Raw genomic sequence first — 22987 nt, forward strand, 5'->3', positions numbered from 1 at the left:
AATGATTCTTACATAATGAAAAAATTGAATACCTTGTCTATTTATTTGTCTTGTGAATATGTTAAGTGTATATTGTATATACATTACACACTTATAAGTAATATTAAACATTAGAAAACCAAAAAATTGTATAAAGCATGTATCAAAAGTAACACAAAAGACAAATACAATAAGCAAATTTATTGATAGTAACATAAAATGTGGTCCTAAATATTACATGTAAAATATTCATATACAATCTAAATGTTACTTTTATAAAATAAGCATATTTTTTGGTTTTTTTTTTTTTTATAAATTTTTGTCACTTATTACTAATTTCTAATATGTTACAATAATAAGTCATTGTAACATTTTCTTTTGAAATAAAAAATAGAATTCTCAAGTATAGTTCTTTCAAATAATTTATTCATAAACAGATATTACCTAGCGATTTTTAAGTGAGGAGTAGTAAAGACAATGTATAGAAGGATGGACGATTGCTGTCTTCTACTATTTGCACATAGAAGTTGGAATAGATAGTACAGTTTGTTACCTGATAAGGGATTATTTAAAAAAAGAGTTTTACTTGGCTGTAATGGAATTTTTACAGAGTATTAATAATTACTATAAACTAGTAATATTCAGTTGGAATCCTTTTAATTTTTAACTTTTTTAAGTTTTTGAAAGAGCTTAAAGGAGCACATTTAAAAATGTCCAGATGTTTATAATTTTACTGAGTACAATAAGTAAATATAAGCACAATACATTTCTGAGTATTTTCATACTGAATTTTTAATAGATTTTAAGAAAACAATTTTTAGTCTATATATTTATATTTAGAAAATAATTAAAATACACAGTTAAATTCAAAAATGTTTTATAACATCAATGATAATATTATATTCAGTACATTATCAAACAAATTAATTATGTTCAAATTAAATTAAGTTTAAAAATTTAAATAAATTAGTTAGACAAGGTAAATTAATTTTTAAATAATGCAATTAAATAAAATAAGTATCTGTTTTTTTATATATAAATATATGGATTGTAAATTGATTCATGTCTGTAATACTAACATGACATATCTTAAATATAATATTACTTATTATTTATTAAAGTAATTATTTCATCAAAATACTAGAAGATCTAGAAAAAACTGAAGAAACTGAGCCTGAACTATAGTTAATAGATTTGTCCATTTCATCTGTCTGGTTACTCTTTAACTCTTGAAGTGTGTTAGAAAGCTTGGACCAATCATCATGTCTTGGCTGAGTCATTTGCTATATTTAAAAAAACAAATTATAACAATTTTATAAATGAAAAAATATTCATCATAAAAGTTTTCAAAAAACTAAGGTAAATTTTCTTATTTTTTATGTTAACGAGGTTAACCCACTACTGTTTTTGAGAGTAATAATTTAACAATCATAAATCATAATGATTTTTCATATTATATTTATATAGTATAATACAATTTTGAATTATTAATTGTTAGTCTTTTTTTTTCTATAAACATTGCATACACCCTTTAACTCCAAGTTTCAATTTTTTTATTTAATTACATTACATATTTTTATATACATTATAATTTCTACAAACTTTTAAATTCCTTTATTCTTATACTAGAAACTTAATCATGAATACATATTTATATTGAAACCACACTACAATATGTCATACGTACTTAATAAATAAATTTAATACAAACCTCTCCAACTTGAAATACAGATATTTTGCCATACTCATCACCAACACTTAAATGAGTTCCATTCTGTGACCACATAAGACTCTTTAATAATGGTGAGTTATCAAGAACTGTACTAGCTGTTGGTGATTCTGTATTATTGTTAAGATTCCATAAATCTAAACGACCAGTAACATCAATTGCAGCAAATACAGCTGGGTGTACAGGAGACCAAGCAACACTGCTTACATAATCATTGTTGTTTTCAAATGAGTGAATTGGTTTGGATTCCTTTATTAATATTTTAATAATTATTTAAATATAAAAATATAAAAATTCAAACAAAATAATACTGAACCTTAATGTTCCATAATTTAATTGTCCAATCTATTGAACTTGTTAAGAATAAGTGACTAAAATCAGTATTTCCAACAGCACAATGAGTATCAATAGCTGTTATTGGTGCAATATGACTCTCATAACTCTCAACTACACCAGCTTTTTTTGTATGTCTACAAGCTAAATGAAACATGAAATTCCATGATTAGGCTTATAAAAAATAAATGGTTAATTACAACTGACCAGAATATGCTGCTCCTTCTTGACTACCAAACACAAATTTATTAACATCATCATGCAAAAAGGCGAAAGCAGATACAGACACAGATTTAGACTGTTTGGCAGTTAAATCAAGACGTTCAACTGGTTGAGTTAACATGTCTAAACTCCAGCAACACAAACGCCCATCAGTTGAAATACTAATGAGATTATGCGCATTTTGTGTACCCACAACTTGGATACAGTACACAGGATGCTAAATAAAAATTGTTACAAAATAATTTAAGAGAATGTTAGTATACTATTTATTTTCTTTATCTCTATCCACACACAACATAGTAACTTTGAATTTATCAGAACCTATCTTCTATTTACTAATTATTAACATAATTGAATTAATGTTAAAAAAAAGATCAATGAACAAACACTGATAATGTTCTCAAATTTTTGAGAATAAATCAATTAATTTTAAAATTACAGTTAAGGAAATATTGAAGATTGGATTAAAAACTTTTTTATTGATTTGTCAGGAAAAGAAAACATTTTCTAAAGGATTATTTTAAATAGTATAGAAACTTATTTTAAATAAATTAAAACATACAGTATGAGCAGTATTTGATAATGGTGTCCTTTGAATAGGAGTTTTCTTCTGTGCTCGATTATCCCACAAAACTATTTGTCCAGAATAAGTACTTCCTAAAATTAAATTTGGATGAAATCTACATAAAACAAAATGCTATAATTAGTACCAACACGAATGTTTCAGCAAAATAATATTTTACCTAGCAAATGTGGCTGAAAGTACTCTTGACTGACAATGAAATACATATTCAGGAGAATTTTTTTTAAATTTAGTATTCCATACAAGAACTACACCATCAGGTTCATGCGGTGCATCAGAAATATTATATGATGCTACAGTAAGTTCAGGGAATTGTTGAGACCAATCTAAAGATGTAACTAAACGATTTTTAGACCAATGTTCATCATAAAACACACGTGTCAACGATAATCGGGTACTACTTTTGTCTTCACTAAAATATAAAACATAAATAATTTACAAAGTTTAATAATTTTTAATCTAGTTTGCACTAACTTTATATCATTGTCATCTAAAGCACCAGTATAATCTGTATAAATATCTACATTTTCAGATAAAGCTCGTTCCATCACACGTCCTGCACGGTCCATAAATTGTTGAAAATCTTCAGAATGAACAATCATCATTTTCTCTGCATCACTTAATTCTCTAACTAAATAATGATCAAATCAATTTATTTCATATATCATACAAATCTAATAACCTATTAGTTATTTTACCTTTCTTAGGTTCTTCTTTAACAACTAATTCTCTCTCCAGTGAAGTAACAGCTGGTGCAACTTCCTTCACTTGAGGAAGTCCTTGAGATAGAATACCTGGTGGCAGCTTGCTTTGGAAAGTAGACAAATTTGTAAGACTGATATCTTCATCCTCCGCTTGACCAGAACCATCATCATACGTAAGAACTGTCTGTTAATTACTTAGGAATAGCTAGCAATAGATGCTTACAGTACACATATTTAATTTGCATCCAAAATAGTTTATATTTGGTTAGATTATGTTAAAAATATATTTCTGCCAATAATTAAAATTAAATAAAAATAAAAATGTTAAAGAAAAAAATCTAAGCAAATATCAAAAACATAAGGTTAACTTTTATAATATGAAAGGAGGCTTTGAATAAGCATTGTGGTAATGTATAATTAATAAGATTCAGATGATAAAATAAAAAAAAAAAATTAAGTACTCAAAAATTGAAATAAGTTTTTTTAAATTTAAATAAATATGTAAAATGTACAAAATGAAAGTGAATAAAATGAAAAATGTTGTTAATAATAATAAGTACTTCAAAACCCAGTTTATTTTTGGAATAGAATTAAAAAAAAAATTAAGTTTTCTGAATCATATCAGGTAATACACAAATATCATATGCACTTGTTGTTTATTGAATAGATTACAATACATAACATTAAAATTAACGCAACCTCCATCAACAAAATAAATTAATTCCAAATTTAAATTAAAAATAATAAAAGTATAATTTATAAACTAAAAATTATATTTTTAAGTACCTAATTAAATTACAAATACAAAAAATGCTTTAAAGTATTTGCTGATGTACCTACCTGTAAATTCGTCTTCCCATTCCAAGCCAGGATTTAAGTTGTATTCGTCTTGAAAAAAGAACAAAAACAAGCAAAACGACATAAACACCACCGTGAAGTAGTTAATTGCAAGAGGCATCAATTTTGCACTTTTTATATAAATATAACTTAAATTAAATAGATTTCATTAAAAGGTAAAAGCAGGGAAATACATATACCATGTAAAATAAAATATTAATAAATATTTTTTCTTAAAATAGTATACAAAGAATAAATTATTTCCAGTAAAATGTTTCCCTGCTTAACCTTTTACGATAACCCTATACACTAATACTATTGCATAAAATTAATAATAATAATAGTAACAATATATTATGTATATCAGTGTATTTAAATATAATAATGAATATATTTTAAATGTTAATACATAATATAAATAATGAATTATTCAGAATTATCTTCTATCAATTGTATTAATATAACTAATACACTACCAAGAAAATAAAATAATAAACCATTATTTTAAAAAATTCAGAAAGTTTAACTTAAACTAGTATAAATTAATAAATAATTACTATTTTAGGAAACCAAAAGCATCTACATACTATTTACAAATATTTATAAATTACAATCAAGTGCAGTAAAATGTAAAATACGTAAAAATAAACATTTAAAAATTAAATTTATTAATATGTTGTTTTTTGTGAATAAGTGATACGTTATTATAATAAAAAAAAATAAGTACTACTAAGTACTAACTTTTAGTAAAATAATAAGACGGTAAAAAATTAACTTATAAGATTTTATGTTACTATTTGGTTAACACAATTACCTGATTACAGGGTAGATAACTACCAATGGCTATCAGAAATCAATTTACTGACTACAAAATATGAACACCATTATTTAATAAGAAGTAATTCACCTAACTTATTTATATAACTTCTAAAAAAATTAAGACTTAAAGTTGCTATACAAGATTGTATTATAACATATAATATTGTATCAAAAACAATTGATGTATGCAGTAAAAATCGTATACAATTAAATAGTTAATAAAATATAATATGATACACACAACAAAAACAAAATATTTAAATGCATTATAGAAATATAGAAAATTAAAATTTACTCTAAGTTGAAAATTCTTTGTCATACATGCTTGAATTCCATTAAACCAATTTTTATAAGTTTTTTTAAATTATTAACTTAAATAACAATAAAAATGTTGATCAGCCATTTTTTAGTAGTCATAATGATCTAATTATGTTAACCAGAAAATCATAGATAATCATAATAATTGAAAACATTATACATTTATTAAATTAATTTATCAATTGTGTTTGAAAAAAAATTTAGTTTTTAATTTTCAAAGGATGTTTTAATTTAAATTATAATTGCGAATTCTCATATATTTGTTTAATTTTGCTTATAATTTAATTATTATTTAGTAGTTAATATTAACATTTTCAATTTGTAATAATAATTTTATATTTTGAGAAAATATTAATTGTATTACTTTAACAATCATAATTTTTTGTATATAAATAAAAATGCAATTTTCATCAAATATATAAAAAACAAAAATTACTCAATAACTATAACCCAAAAAAACTTTTAATCCTTTTTTCAGCAAAAATATAAATAAAGAACTGCGATAAGCTAACAACCAAAATAAATTTTTTTAATTATAATTTAATCATATTTTATTTTTAAAACATATATTATTTATGTATAAATAAAGAAACATATCTACTGTAGTAATATAATTGTGAATAATTATATTCAACACATAATTAATAAGACACTATAACCACAAGTATTTTCTCTATCTTACAAATGCTTAATAACCAAAAACTGTATCCTAATTAATCTATTTAACTCTATTATACTTAATATTAGAGTGAATTGACTTATTATCAAATTTTAAAGTAAAAATATTATATAGTAAATCTTGTAGGATTTTTTTTAATTTTAATTTTAATACAAGTTATAAATATTTTAAAATGTACTAAAAAATTTAAATTTTAAAATACTACCTAATAAATAACTTTAAAATTAAAATATAAAAACAATCCATGAAATCACCTAGATTCACTAGATAGTAATCTTACTTTCAAATTTAAAATTGGGCAATTCACTCAAATATAAACACAATAGAGTTAAATAAATTATTCAAAAAGTACAATATACTATTATGTATTTGTAACACAGAAACAACGCAAAGGGATATAATGTCTTAGTAAATAATAAATAATAAACCAGTATTAAAATCTACTATTCTACTGTTCAGTAGTTGTACTACAAAATATACAGCTTATACCACATTCCAAGCAGTTTTTGATAGATAACAAAATTAATTCTAATATCAAATTATATACTCTATTAGTCTCTTGCAAAAAAAAAAAAAAAAATGTATAAATAATGAATCTCATTAAAACATACATTTTATTGCTGAGTATTATATTTAATATCTATGAAGCAAAAAAAAAAAAAAGATCAGTGCAAGTAAAAATAATAAAAATAATAGTGACTAGTGCATTAGTGCAATAGTAATATAAATGAAGTAATAAATTGATCGTTGTTAGTAAATAGTTATTTTAATATTAATAGTTTTCAATTTAACTTTAAATTAAAATCCACAAATAACCAAATAAATCAAATGAAAATATTTTCAAATTATATGGACCACCTATATTGGATGGTTGCGTTAATTAATTATGAATATATGAAGAAAGTTATATTTTCCCACAATCATGATTATAATTATTGTTAGATGTAATTTAATATTATTAAGAATATACTTTTATAAACTAGTATTACTTTGTGTAATAAATATATAATTTTATCCAATTGAATTATTATTATTGTAATTATTTTGAAATTTAATATATTTTGCCGATAAAATTATTAATGTAGTCAATTTTATTACGTCCATTAACTACAGAAATTAAACTACAGCATTTTAAAACATATACCATGCATGATAACTATTTTTGAAAATTATATTTCTAAAGGGTCTAATTGTAAATATTATTCCTATATTCATATTAAATAATAGCTTACCGTAATATCCAAATGCTTGTGCTGTTGATGAGAATGATCCATGATTTCCGATATTGTCCCCATCAAATGGAAAAAAAAAAAATAATAACACATAAATATAATTATACAGTTAAAAAAATAATCATCCAAGTGATATACACACAACTATCAGTACATTTTAATGGATAATATTACCATTTAAATATGCATGATAAATAGATACTTTTAATTTTATTATTATATTTTTTTATATTCATGTTAAACAATAAAATTTAAACGTAAGGTTATTAAGCATATTATATTTTTATCCAGGTATACCACCTGGATTAAACATAAGTGGTTTTAAAATGTCAATTATAAGACTAGGCTATTACTGGAAATTTGTGAATCTAACCTTTTCTAGGCCTCCACCAATCTTCAAAATAACCTTTAAGAGGGGAAGAAGTGCAGGATCCTTTAATTTATTTTACCATAAACCAGTGCAGCATAACAATAATAAATACAACAAGTGACTATTATTGTATAAAGTACAAATTGTTAAGTAAAATTGCTTAAAGAAAATTAAATCTAAATCATCATGCATACATTTCTTAGTTTCACGCTTATACTTAATTTAGAATAAAAATATCAAATATATATGAAGTATACCGTCTCTTTCGTTTGATGAATGTGTAGTCTGAACAGCTTTAGTATAGCATTCTACCTCTTTAGGTGGTATATTTGTAGAAGATAGAGAAACAATTGATAACTCACGAATTTTCTTCGTAGGCTTTGGGCTAAAAATTAAAATATCATTAAGTTGAGTCCCAATTGAAATAAAATTAAGAACTCATAAGGTATAAATGTAAGATATAGTTCTCACTACATTATTATGCATCAATTGAGAAGAATAGGTTTACAATTTTTCTTCTCAATTACAGAATTAGGACTGACGACAAAATTATATTTTTAGATTGGTTAACTATTAATAGTATTAATCCATATTAGATAAATACTTTTAGAAAACAATATTATTCGTTGACTATGTTTGTTTTATTAAATTTATTAAACTTTTACCAATGAAAAAATATATTAAAAAAATTATTTTATTTTGAGTATTTAAATCCTAGAAAGATTTCTGTATGTAATTTTGAAGGAGATGGGTGTAAATTACTGGTGACACAGGGAAGTTTAAATAAGGTGGGACAATAAAATAGTCGATTTTAAAATAAGCTTACTTAGAGTTAGATGTCATCTTGTGGATATCATTTACAAAAATTATGTAAAAACTTTTTAGGTATTTTAAATAATTAAAAAAAAAAAATTACTATTTGTTTTTTTTATAGTTTTTTTAGAATTGCTTATTTCACTACTACACTTTATATAAAACATGTAATAATTCATTTCTATAGACTATAATGATTTATCAATTTATTTAAATATTTAATCACTAAGGTACACTAAGGTAACTAAAATATTTTAAGTTTATTTAAAAAAATATTTTGCAAGTATAATTTCTGAGAAAAGAAAGACAATTTAAATATAAAACTTGGATTAGTGGGCATACTTTAATAAATTTCATGTTCTAAAAATTTTCTCTGTACACCATTGCTTGTTATTTATTGATGATCATTAACTAGTAATTAATTAGAATATTCAAAAGGTCACCATACTTGCATTAGAACAGTACTAGTAAATATTTTTCATTTCAATATTAACTTATTGATATAAATAGATTAAAAGGCAAGTTTGCTGTTGATGCAGCAGCAAAAAACTTTATCAAGGAACAACATTTCAATCAAAAACTTATGTATATAAATATTTATAAACATTAATATTTTATTTTAATCAATTTTACCCAGTTGCTGGAGTTTGAGGTAATGATCCTTTTGCACTAGAATCAGGAGTTGACATTGAATTATACAATAATTCATTTTTATTAGGTGAAGTAGTCAAACTTGACAATACATCTAAATCAATTTAAAAATAAATAAAGTTTGATAAATAATTAAATATTTTAAACAACATATACCTGAAACTGGTGCAACTCCAAGGGATGATAACATTTCATCAATTTCTTTACCTTGATCTTTTTCAACACTAATACCACGGGAAACTGCTTCATCTCCCTATTTAATATAGTAATTAATGGTAATATAAATTTTATTAATTTTAAATATTAAAATATTAACTCAGTTAACATAAAAAATACATGATTATAGAATGGAAATGTACTTGTACTTATTATTATTATTATTACTGAGTTTAAAAAAAAAAGTAGTATCGAATTAACCAATTAAATGACAGTTTATTGTTAAAATTAAAAATTAAAAACTCAAAAAATAAAATAAAACTCCTCGAAGTACTACTTTTTTTAATTTATGTACAACTTTTAAATTTTAACAGTATGAGGTGTGTAATACGAGTCGTTAAAAATATAACATACATCTTTTTTTTCTTTTTCTTTACGAAGTCTTTCTTTTTGTTCTCTGATGGCTTGCAGTTTAGCTTTCTTTTTCTCTAATTCTGCTTTGCGGTCTGACATTTTTTATCTAGATAACCAAATAAAGATAAGTAAATTAAATGTTAATCATAATTATCATTAAATTTTGAAGGCATCAAACTGTTAATATTATGTATTTTCTTACCTTTATATAGAACAACTAAAAACTACAATTCATTAGTCAACAAAAAAAAAATATGATAAAATAATAAGAGCACTTAATATTATGTTATTTATGAGTAAGTTTTAAGAAATATTTGTTAAATAATACGTTAACATCAAAAATGGAATTTTAAGCAAATGCATAAATTAACAAACTATCTAAATTATAAGAATCTTAACTTTCAACCCATGTCCCATATTCTTAACAAATTTAACAAATTTTCTAAATCTAAAATCATAAATTACAATAATTATAACAAATTGTACTGTTATCACCCAATATATTAACCAATCAAAATGAATGAACAAAAATACTATCAAAAACAATTCTCATTGGTTCTTAATGAAATATATCTACAATAATACCTCCATTTTTTTAAATTCAAATTATATTTCTATTTTTTTTTTTAATTTAAATTATTTAGACAATAAATAAAAATAAACAATAATTTTAATATATTATGTAATAAAAAAAAAATAAATATTTTATAATTTTATGACAAAGCTACAAAGGTTTTAATCGGGATAACCGTGATTTTAAATTAAATGATTTTTAGTAAAGTAAATCAAATATAAATATAATAGATTAAAATAAATATTTATGATAATGTACAATATAATATATTTGAATTTGAATCATTGTAAAAACAAAAATTTATTGAAACAATTAATTAAATAAATATATATATTATGCCGTTTCAAATTACGCCTATTTAGATACATTTGACATAAATGCACGCGGCCTTAACATCGAGACTATAACAAATATAACTAGAATAATGAAAAACAATTTCCTAAATTATACCACGATTAACTGATTTCAAAAGTATGTGCCCAATTTGTGATATATAGGAGAATCAATGACGCAGTTTTTCTCCATGATATAGCAATTCTAAACGAACGAAAAATAGACGGATCAAACTTTTTAGCCTTTACAAAATTATTATTAATTATTGTTGTAGTTGATTTAATTATTTTTAGTCCCAAAGGCCAAACCATACTTAACAGATTTACCTGTACAGTTATTTTCAATATAATCAACTAACATAGCTATTTTATTAGGATAGAATTATAACAATTTATTGAGTATATCACCTATACCTAGACAAAAAACACGCACCTATCCCTTTTTGTTGTAAATTTCATGATTCAAGTATACTTTCTTTGAACTTTTCGCTAAGTCTAGGCACCTACAAGCAGTTGGCGTGAACAGTCGTAGTCTTTTCTTATTGCTATCAAATCAATGAGTTATACTAGTAATTTGCAATAGTCTCATTTACTCGTACGATGAAGATATTATCGTTCATAGTTGGATAGTTATCGGGGATCCCAAAACTAATACCAATCAATAATTATTTATAATACAATTTATATACGTAACATTTCCCCATATAATTAACACAATTATTACCATTTTAATTTATAAAATTAAACCATCAAGAATCATAATATCATACTTTCGTACAATAGATTTTTTTTTAATTAGACACTATAGAGAGATTTCTGTAAATATATATGTAATTACTTGCATGCTACATAATATTACTATTATTATTATATATTATAATAAATTAGTAACTAATAATTATATACAAATACACAATCATAAAACATGGTTGTATTGCTCATACGTGCATTTTCCAAGTGTTCATAACATACAAATTACAATAATATATTTCAAAATTGCAAAGTAACCTTACTTGAGTAAGTAAGTTGATTATCCAATATTACAATAATATTAGAAGTAAATTATTTCTAAAGATGTTAATTTTTTATATTTTATCACGTTTTTATGTGTAATAATGCAGAATGAACGACTTAAATTTATCCCAATTTATGACACGTTTGTATTTTATAAAACAACAATATTTTGGTTATGTTGTTATAATTTTAAAAGAATCAATGCTAGATAATTGAAAATCATTAAGTATTTATAACATTAACTAAAAATAAAATCTATCATTTTCTATATGAATGTATTATATTTTAATAATTCAAGTAATTTAAAGACATTTTTTGTTATTCTTTTGTAAGATATTAAATTTTTAATCACGCTTAGCTCAGAACGTTCATACATTTTTAAAAAATAGTGTTTTATTTTGATTTATTTTTGATTTTGATTAGAGGAGCAATGAATGTATCAATTTTACAATAAAGTATTGTTTTTTTTTTGTTTTTCATCACTTTTAAAACCAGTAGATCTCCATTATCAACTTTCAGAGTGATTTTTGGTAATTTCGGGAGTTAAAATTTACCGGGAAAAACGGAAATATTTTATCAAATATTCAAAAAAAATAAATAATATATTTCATTATTTTGTTGTATCTAATTTAAAAGTGGATAATGATAGGTAAACTTGAAATTTTTGATAAATATTTGTACTAGCATTATTGGAACATGATATACGTATTCTTCAAAATATTTTTTAATTATTTTTTTGTCACCTAAAGACATTTAACACTTTTGACTTTTATTCAGTTTTTATCAATAAAAAATTTAAATTTAAATAAAAAAAATTTAATTTTAAAACACAGATTTGAAAATATAGTACGATATTCTTCATAGTTTTATTAAAAATAGATTAGCGTTAAGACAAATATATTTAAAAAAAAAAAATCGGTTAAAGTTCAAATTTTGCCAACATCGGATATTCAAACGTATTATAATAACAATTTTTATTGTTTTTCAAAAAATAAAAATATCAAGAATTTGAAACATTCTAGTCACTATTATATACTCAAAACATAAATTTATTTACACAAAAAAAGTTTCAAAATATTTAAACTATTTTAAAGCTATTTTCAAAAATTTAAAATTTTCGAATTTTTTTAGTTTGGTTTTTTTTTTGAGTGTTTTTTGGTATTGTAAAAGAAACTGGAAAATATAAATTATTAATAGTATAATATAAGGTTTTTCTTAAGTTGTTTTTTTTTAGAAATCTATGAACAAAAACAAAATACCCATTTTATTTTATAGAAATTTAAATTTAAATTTTGAAATAGTCGAGTAATATTTAAACGAGAAATTTTCATTATTTTGTTTAATTTTAAAAATGTTATTCGTAGAGACTAAAAATGTAGTAGTAGTATGAATATTATTTATTTACTATGCTTAAATAATGAAATTTTCAAAATATTTAGTTGAATTTTAAGTTTTTTATACCGCAAACCTATATTTCACACCAATATAAATGGTATTCATATAGCGTATAATGTATTAATATTTTGATGTCTAAAAATATTTCTAAAGTTAGTTACAGTTATCATAGTTTTGTATAAATTAATAGCATAATAATTATTATATTATCATGTAAATATAATATACTTCTAAAATTTGTTTTTGGAAAATATTAAATCACGTGTTCAATTCAGTGGCGTATATAGAAATTAATTTCGGGGGGGTTAAAAAAAATGTATTTACCTAATCAATATTATAAACTAACTTTATTTTAATAATTATAGACATTTAATTCATTTAAATCAGTATTACTATCAATTTTGCTATTATTGATAGTAGTGGACGAACAAGGATTATCATCATGTTTTTCAGGCTCAGTCACAGCTACTTTTTTATTAAAAAAATGTAATAATGAAGGTTGTGATGCCATATTTAATAATTAATATTTTGTTACACACGCGACACTTAACGAAACAACTGACGTACGAAAACAAACTAAATTTTGTTTGTCTGGTTCTTCATAATAATTAACAACCAAATAATAAGAAATAATAATATCGATAATTTCGTCTTTAGATTATCGTCGTATATTGAACACAGACTTCTATACTAACTATATATTATATGTATATAGACCATCGACGACTCGCAGCGGTCCGTCACGACTTACGACGCGTCGTTATCTTGTAGTATTTCATAGAAATCCTGACATTATATAATAATAATAATAATATTAAATAATATGATATAATATTATAACAATTAAAATCAAGGCCAATACCAACTATATATTTCGGGGGGGGGGCTTGAACCCCTAAACCCCCCCCCTATATACGCCACTGGTTCAATTCAATCTACCGTACTACAACTCTACAAGTAAAGATAAATAAATTTCAAATAACTTTTTATCTTTTATATATTATGAAATAAAATATTCTTATTTCTTAGTTATAATTAAGGTGGCAGACTGTCTTCGCTTAGAACCGTTTTTCGTATGCATTCATTTATCATTATTCATTATATTCAAATATAACATTGTTTATGATAATATTTCGAAATCATTATGTAAAAAAAACTATTGATCTATAACTATTGTATGTATGACAGAGATACAGATAATGATGATGTCGATGATGATGACTTGGCAGTAACTGATATAGATTATGCATACATTTTTCCTTAACAAGAAAAATGTTTTCTATCTATGACAGGTATATAAAAAATAAAAAATATGTAATTGTTTTTAAACTATACTTTTTAATCAAATTCAACTACTAAATATTATTATTTATGTTTTTATTTGTGTTAAAATATTTTAAATAAACAATTTTTTTTTTAGAACCTGAATGTGAATACTTGATCATCTCTATGCATGATAAAAAAAAAATATAAGAATGCCCTAGAAAATATAATCTTCATTCGCTTAATTTATATATGAATAAATATTCTAATTTGTATGTAGTTATGGAATATACATACTAATCTTATTAATTACGACTCAAGTTAATTGTATTTAGTGAATTTAAAATTATCAACAGTTAGCTTTGCACTTTGTCATTTAATCGTCGCTTAGAAGCTTTCTTATTAATGTTTGTTAAAAAAGAAATATTAAATGATTTGAAGTTTGAAGATATTATGGATATTATTGAAAAATTATCTATAATATTCTAATCTAAAGTACTATCGTATAGTAAATTTTACATTTTCTTCGTAATCAACACAGAAAAAGTTCCTAAATTTTAATTCTTTTAAAATGTAAAAGTAGAAATATTATTGAGAAAAATGTAATAATTTGTCAACTTGTGTTGGGCCGTTAAAGGTAAGTAAATGGATCGATTGTTCGCAGAGAATAGTGGTTCTGATAAAATATTATCCATTGACCATTTCAGTAATTTGTAACCTACTCAATGAGTAGATACACTAAGTATATACGATACACTCAAATATTCAACAGTTTCGATATAGTTAAGAACAAAAACTCCACTTCTCAAATTTTTTTTCGTTATTTACTGTAATTTTTCATTTATTTATTTACTTGATTCATCTAATAATTTAAAATTTAATTAGAATTTTCTATTTTTGATTTTACAATGTACCAACAAAATCCAATTTGCTATCAGAACCACCCACAAACTCAAAATATTTTTATTGTTTTACAGCGATGACATCGGACACCTAAAAAAATACATTATGATACATAAAACCTATAAGTTCATGGTTTCACTTATACAGAATTTTTAAAAATCTAATTATTGCTACATAATAGCATATTATTTAATGTACAAAAATAAAATCTTTTATAATGAATTACAGCATAAATTGTATAAATATTATCTACCTATAGTGTATATACCAACCTAATAATATATATACATGATACAATCTGTACGTAATACCTATTTCATATAGACACATATGTATGTTTTTATTATTTGTACACAAAAACGATAATAATTTAATATTATGTATCTAGTATTTTATCACTATTCTTCATTTTAGTTTTATTGCTAGTGACCAGGTACCTATATGGCGCCTGAAACCGGTCTTGAAACTTGAACTTGGCGCCACTGAATAATGTGTTGTTTTATTGAATTTTATGCTACGCATTTTATAACCGTTGTGAAAATACTTTAGATATTTAATGGGAAGTATATTTGTTTTTATTACAATTTATATTATAGGTGCATAATTTATATTTTCCAAATAATAATTTTATAGTTTATGATTTATTATTTTTTTATTATGTAAAAATTATTAAGTATTATTATGAAAAATATACACAATCTATACATTTTATACATTAAGAACCAATTAGTGAAATTATTTTTAATTAATTTAAAAATATGGTTAAATAAATGTACAGTTAATAGGTGTCAAGCTTACCTTGTCATTGAATGAGTCCCTTGGTTCTTAAATATTACAATGGATGTGTTTAATTTTAAATAAATAATAAACTATTGTTTACGAAATATTAGTCTTAAGCAGAAAGATTATGCAGCCTATATTTCTAAAAATATTTAATTTTATGTTTATGTTAGTAATACACTAGTACAATAATAATTTAAATTTATATTTTTTATCTAATAAATAATAGGGTAAATTGAACTAATTTTTGCCAAAAACTAATCTTATATAATCTTATAAAACAATTATTATAATATTATTTCATATAATGTTACAAATTTTTATTAGGTATTTATAAATCAGTTACCTAGGTTTATGAACAAGTACATAATGTAAATAAATAAACTTAATTTATTTTGAAAATTTAATTGTGTAAATATTAAAATGTAAATAATTAAATACGTGTAGTTAAATTCCAACGAATAACATTTTTAAATTACATTAAATAACAAAATTTTTATTTTTGTATATATATTCTGTAATTTTATAAAAATTAGAACTTCAAACACAGATAAAAATAAATTTTACCTATGTATTTTAATACTTTTAAATTTCTATGCGAATTATTTATGTGGGATCTTGTGCTAATTTTTCAAGCTTTTTGACGAAGCTTATATAATAATATAATAATAAATTAGTTAATTTACACCTATGTTAAAATTTATAAAAATAAAAATTATAACATTCATCAGTTTCAGAACTTGTTATTATTTAAAATATTTTGTTTGGTATGTACAAATGATTTTATATTTGGCTGTGCGTATCTTTATCATTAATTTATTTTAATAATTTTGTAAAAAAACTTAAAGTATTGTCCGTACAATTTTACCTCTTCCGAATAATAAGTTCGTAAGCACGCAACTAATAAAAATATTTATATTTATAATGATAAATTTATCATTTTCAAAAACTATCATTATTTATAAATATTAACGGTATGGTACATGTTCGGATGCGTATTCGCAGAGAAATCATAATGTAATGTCGGATTTTCGTGATGTGTATACAAATACTCAACTTTCATTTTTCTAGGAGAAAGCCGTTTTTTAGACAATTGCATCTACAGTTGTTATATATATTGATAGTTTATTTAATAACCATAAAAAGAATATATCGAAGAATATACAATGTACTAATATTTAAGGAATAGAGTTTTACATGTTTACCAAATATAAGGTAGGCTATAGGTATATGTACTGAAAATATAGTCTCCTCTATACGATTCAAACAGCCACAATAATCTGTATGATTTACGCTGTTATGTATGTTAATCTTAATAATGTATAATACCATTGAACATTGGTATAACTCTTTTATACTATAAAATTAATGATAATAATACAGTATACTTTGTACATTTATTATTTATTTACATTTATATATATATATATAGCATAAATATATTATATGTGTGTGTTTATGATTACATTCGTATAATGCATATCTATCATTCCTTTTCTTTATTCTCCAGTATTGCATATTTTCAAATTCTTATTTTTGAAATGTTTAAGATGTATCTATACTATTTTTTTAATACAAATTTTTCAATTGTATAATTGGTTCAGATAATGCTTAATCTGTTGAATAAATGTAGTGTATGAGAAAAAAAATAAATGCAAGACATGGTCCACCGAGTGAAGAAATCTACTATTAGAAGAACTTTGAGATATAGTAATTAAAGACCATAATTTTAGAATTTTATATTTTGTTTGCCAATTTAAACTATTTATTGTGTTTTAAGGAGGAAAAAATTCTGTTATTTTCATTTTAGTACTTCTCTTTTTCACTATATTTAGTTAAACAAGTATATCAAGTACATGATTTTTTTTAAAAAGTTACCGCGCTTAAATCAAAATATGAATGATAATTGATAAGCTTTAAAGTTGTTTAACTTTAAGTAAAAAATGAGGAGGGAGTCATGTTATTGAAAACTCCCTATAAGGATACTTTTATAACAATAATTATATTTTTAAAAACAATTTTGGTTAGTTATTTTTTTTAAGTTTTTATATTTTTGAATAATGATATATTTTTTAGTTTCATCATAATCGAGAGAAAAATTTATTTTTTGAAAAGTTTAATGTATAAAAATCAAATTTTGAACAATTAGTGAATAATAGGTATTTAAACTTTTGAAACTTTTGGAAAATAAATTAAATATATATATATTTTTTTTTTTCATAAAAAAATAATTAAAAAGATAGCAACAAATGTAAAAAAAATAAAATAAAATTATTTTCCAAAAATGTTGTTTCGTAAAGATTTGAAATTGTGTAAATAATATATTTTCAGAAACTTAAAGAATATTTTAGATAATGAGCTTTTTTCTGTTAAAATAATGACCCTGTATACGGCTATATAATTATTAATTATGTAAGTTTTGATGGCGAATGCGTGTGCGTTGCGTAGATGACACGGGTGCACCACCTACCTAAATCGAGTGTGTTGTTTGCCAGATCCGTGTAATTCGTGTAAGTACAATAATATACATATATCTATGTTATGTATTCGTGTGTGTGAATATATTTAATACATGTGTGTGTGTGTGTGTGTGTGCATCGCAAACAAGTACGTGGTGTGAAAAATGTGAGTATATCATGTATGTAATGTAATATATTTATATATGTATATAATATAAATGTTTGAGCTAAAGAGAAGGATGGAACGATGAGCGCAAACATGCTGCGTAATAATAACACGACGACGACGACGACGACTGAAGACGGGATCGTTCGCGCGCGTCAACAGACCCGAGAGTCACCCAAGGACAATGAACGGCCTTTAAGAACCGGTATTAACCGAAAAAAAATAAATACAAAAAACAAATTCCAGACGATATTCCGCTTTGCAAACTCAACAACACTTTATCGTACACCACGCTTTACAAGAACGTACACACACGACACACGCCTTACACACGCGCGTTTGTCGCGCGCAGGCGCGTCCAACGCAGATACGAACAGCAGCCATTAATAACGCGTGGCGGCTCAGACGCGCCGCGGGACCGACACGTGGTCATCCTTGTCTGCGCTGGACCGACGTCGACGTTGCATCAGTTGCATAGTCCCGTATACTACACACGAATACCTCGGATCTCGAGTTAATTATAATATTACACAGACGACTTACTTACTAACTTACATGACAATACAACGCGTTATAATTATTATTATCAACCACAAGTGCTTGTCTACCTTTAAATGGTCAAGAATCTGTCGAATTTACAACGGGAAATATCAAACATTCGACAATATTTCACCAATAAACTATTTCCCATACAAGACGACGGAACTATAATATAGGAACATCTTATAATACCTACATTATTATTCATTATTGGACGCTGTTCGAATAATCAAATCGCCCATTATTCGTCTTTGATGTCTCCCACATTTGCACTACTATGACGATATTGAGGATATTGAAGTTTATATAATACGTTTAAATATTTAAATTTTACAGTAACTATACGGTCTATATGTATTATGTATATATTATATATAGCTAGGATTTACATGAAAAACCTAAATAACAAAATAAAAAATATTTGAAAAAAAACCTAAAAATAACTAATTTTGTTTTATTTTATAAATTTATTAATATATACTCATAGTTTATATTTTTAAATTTTTACTGTATAACAAAACAATAGCCAATAGGTTACCTACAACTTACAGAAAATTAAAAATTTTAAATTTTAAGATTTTCTTATGTCGTAATAAATACTACAGGTATTTTATAAATATTTCAATAACATAAATTGGGATAATTATTATTCTTTTTGTTTTTAAATTACATACTGTGAAAATATTGTAAAGTGTTACTTTTTATATCCTAGAGTATCAATTTGATCAAATTTTATACCTGGATTCACCCCCAAAGTTTTTATTGAAACAAACAATTTACTTCAAAATACGATAATACAGACAAACATACAATAAAAGAAAACGCAATTTTAGAATATAAAATGATGATGAATTTAACAAAAATATCAAATACACTAAATTATAAAAAGGTAATATATGTATATTGGACATCTCAGAACATTTTTTACGTAATAGATATAGATATAATAAAATTTCAATATTTATAACTTACATTAAGTCATTTATAGTTTATAGTTTATACTATATATCATTACATTTTTTGATAAGGTGAAGGTTTTAAAAAGCCTTGAACTCGTACATTATTCAAATTATTATAACTTGAGTTCAATTTTAACAATAAAATTATGTGTTGTTATTTACATTAAAGAACGTAAAATGAATACATTATTTGTATTGTATCATAAATAATATTTTAAAACTATAATTTTTAGGTAGGAGTACGTTTTAAAATATAATTAATAAATGTTTATTTTAATTTATATTAACTTTATACAACTAAAAATTATAATAATAACTATTAATTGTGAATTTATAAAAAAATCTTTAGTTATACAGTTCATTTAGAAAGTTTGAATACTCTACATAAATTATAGTGGGGTTACATTATATACTATTCACAAATCATGCTTATACCCTATTATTTCTCTTTCAATAACATAAACCACAGATACTCAAAATCTAATACCTAGTATTTTAAAATATACTATAAACTGTATTTTAAAATTTTTAAGATATTATTGTATTTATTAACAATTTTTCCATTTCGAATGTAGAAATAAATAATTCATAATACATTTTTCATCTTATTGAAAAATTTAAATTTATAAATTTCTTTTGTTGAAAATAAAAATAAAAATTAGTTATTTACAAAAGATTAGTTTTATAGGTATGTAGATAAATTATACTATACGAGTATACTTCTGTAAAATAGGAGATTATTGAATATTGCCAAATTATTTTCTTTCGATTTATAGACTAAATTAACTATTTGAATTATTGCAGAAGACACGCAAAATTAACGAAAGTAATTTACATTTAAAAACGTATTATTAACCTATATAGAAATTATTTTACACAGTTTTGGACTTTAAAAAAAATACTATCCAAATTAAAATTATAATAATTACCAACAATATACGGATCATGGCTGTATCATTGTCAATTGGAAAATCAGTAGCATTGCGTATTATTATTCATTCATCATGCATCGTGATTCGTGACGTCGGTCGTCAGCACATTTTGTGTGACAATACGGTCCACAATATTTGCTACGAAATGGAATACGTAAAAAAACATAAATATTAAATAGACTATAGACCGAAAGTTTATGCTTTTTTTCCTTATATTTTGACTGATACTGACCGTCATGGTTGCGCCCATTACACAACATAAGTTAGGTATTAGATACATGATAAGCTTTTGTGTTCTATTTCAGTAAACCTAACATCTAAAATCGTATCTAATCATTGCATGGAATATTATTTAATAATAATTAAAGATACTACTATAGATGATATTATGAACTAGAACGTATACCTACTATTATCATTACCTAAATGGAGCTCTAAAACTGCATTTGATAAAAAATAAAATTTAGATTACGGAATCTTTAATTTTAGTTTTAAGGTAGGTACCTATTAACAATATTTAAGAGTATGCCTGGCATGCCTGGGTAATAATGTAATATCATTATTCATTGATATGATAATAATCAATGGTAAAAGATACATCATAATTTGGAGCAGTTATTACTTATTAGCTATCAATATAATTAGTTATACTCATAAACTTAACTAGTAAATAATATTTAAATTATCTTAAATCATTATCCATGAAACGCTTAAGTAAACAATGAATATACAAAACTGATCTGATTTTTCAAAACAATTTTTTTTAGAAAAAATGTATAATTGTATTTATTTATTTTATTGTTATTATATCTTTTATACTCATTTTTTATGTTTTTATGACGTCATAACAATCTGTATTTTGTAGCCAGTCAAAAATAAACAATCAAAACACGCAAATCCAGCTCTTGTAAAAAAAAAAAAAAAATTATAAAACCAGTACGCAGAAATATTTTTCTCTCTCGGTCTCTTACGCGACAACTATTTCAAATGCATGTTTACTAACGAGTGGATTTTGGTCGGGAAATCCCGTCGATTGTCTATGCACACACACTCTCTCTCATAATATTATAAACTTGTATAAAAAAACCCAACACCCGAGTACTGATGCTTGTGTAAGTTTATGAGTGTGTATGCATGTTATGTGGTTTTGTATGTGTGAATAATAATATATACGACACGGCGCGGCGGTTGTCCCGACCTCCACGCGCGAAGCCGCCAGTCTCGGCTGATCCGCATTCCTTATTCATCTTGCCACAATAAAAGAACAATAGGATTGCCGTTTTCCGACAACTATGTGTATAATTATCACTATCCTCGGCGATCAATTATTACACGTCTTATTAGAAATAAAAAAACATCGATAAATTCATTTTTGTCCACACCTAAAAATTAACTCATTGTCTAACATATAAGTAACACCTATAGGTTATAAGCTACCCAGCTACCCTCTAATATACATCCATCTAGAAGGCATAAACGCATTTAAGTTTATAATTTATAACCATACCTGAATATAAATATTATGGATATGCTATTATATTGAGGTAATAATCCACTGGTAATTTATACTTTTGTAGTTGAGTACAATTATAATTGTAACTGTACGAATGTTATATACTTATATATCCCACATACCTCATCTATCGGATTTTTCACTCTTTATAATATAAGAGCTTGGTCCAATATGTTTTGTACATATTTTACACTAAATGCTTTCGCTGAAATTGTTATTAATATTTATACCAAAATCCAAGTTTATTACGTAATTAAAGATACCATGCCTTCCTAAAAATTAAATTATTCAGTTTAAGTACAACCTTGAGGATTGTAA

The 22987-nt window shown here is 23.7% G+C and overlaps 1 protein-coding gene across 11 annotated transcripts; it reads right to left on the minus strand.

The window, feature by feature from the left end:
* Positions 1 to 961: 961 nt before the first annotated feature.
* On the minus strand, positions 962 to 10152 carry LOC112592151 (cytoplasmic dynein 1 intermediate chain). 11 transcript variants are annotated; one of them, XM_025336188.1, is made up of 16 exons: positions 10042 to 10152; positions 9840 to 9945; positions 9426 to 9522; positions 9252 to 9363; positions 8063 to 8190; positions 7809 to 7841; positions 7436 to 7456; positions 4391 to 4438; positions 3545 to 3730; positions 3321 to 3477; positions 3007 to 3258; positions 2826 to 2943; positions 2249 to 2480; positions 2025 to 2185; positions 1691 to 1957; positions 962 to 1262 (listed from the first exon to the last, which is right to left on the minus strand). In XM_025336188.1, the coding sequence occupies exons 2-16, from the start codon at positions 9936 to 9938 to the stop codon at positions 1104 to 1106; spliced, it is 2070 nt and encodes a 689-aa protein (XP_025191973.1). In that variant the 5' UTR covers positions 9939 to 9945; positions 10042 to 10152; the 3' UTR covers positions 962 to 1103. The 11 variants fall into 11 exon arrangements, with proteins under 11 accessions (XP_025191973.1, XP_025191945.1, XP_025191958.1 ...); XM_025336160.1 differs by having other exon boundaries at positions 7436 to 7498; XM_025336173.1 differs by having other exon boundaries at positions 7809 to 7868.
* Between the last annotated feature and the right edge of the window lie 12835 nt (positions 10153 to 22987).

The sequence above is a fragment of the Melanaphis sacchari genome, unplaced genomic scaffold (assembly GCF_002803265.2).
Source record: "Melanaphis sacchari strain LSU unplaced genomic scaffold, SCAv2.0 Contig0_pilon_pilon, whole genome shotgun sequence".
In the NCBI taxonomy this organism is placed as follows: Eukaryota; Metazoa; Arthropoda; class Insecta; order Hemiptera; family Aphididae; genus Melanaphis; species Melanaphis sacchari.

Excerpts from the sequence above, each read along its gene's own strand:
- LOC112592151 (XM_025336153.1), bottom strand. The coding sequence starts at position 9,938 with ATGTCAGACCGCAAAGCAGAATTAGAGAAAAAGAAAGCTAAACTGCAA. Across the intron at positions 7,869-8,062 it reads TTCATCAAACGAAAGAGACG|GATCCTGCACTTCTTCCCCT; the intron begins GTATACTTCATA and ends AATAAATTAAAG. Across the intron at positions 4,439-7,435 it reads ACAAGCATTTGGATATTACG|ACGAATACAACTTAAATCCT; the intron begins GTAAGCTATTAT and ends TCTTTTTTCAAG.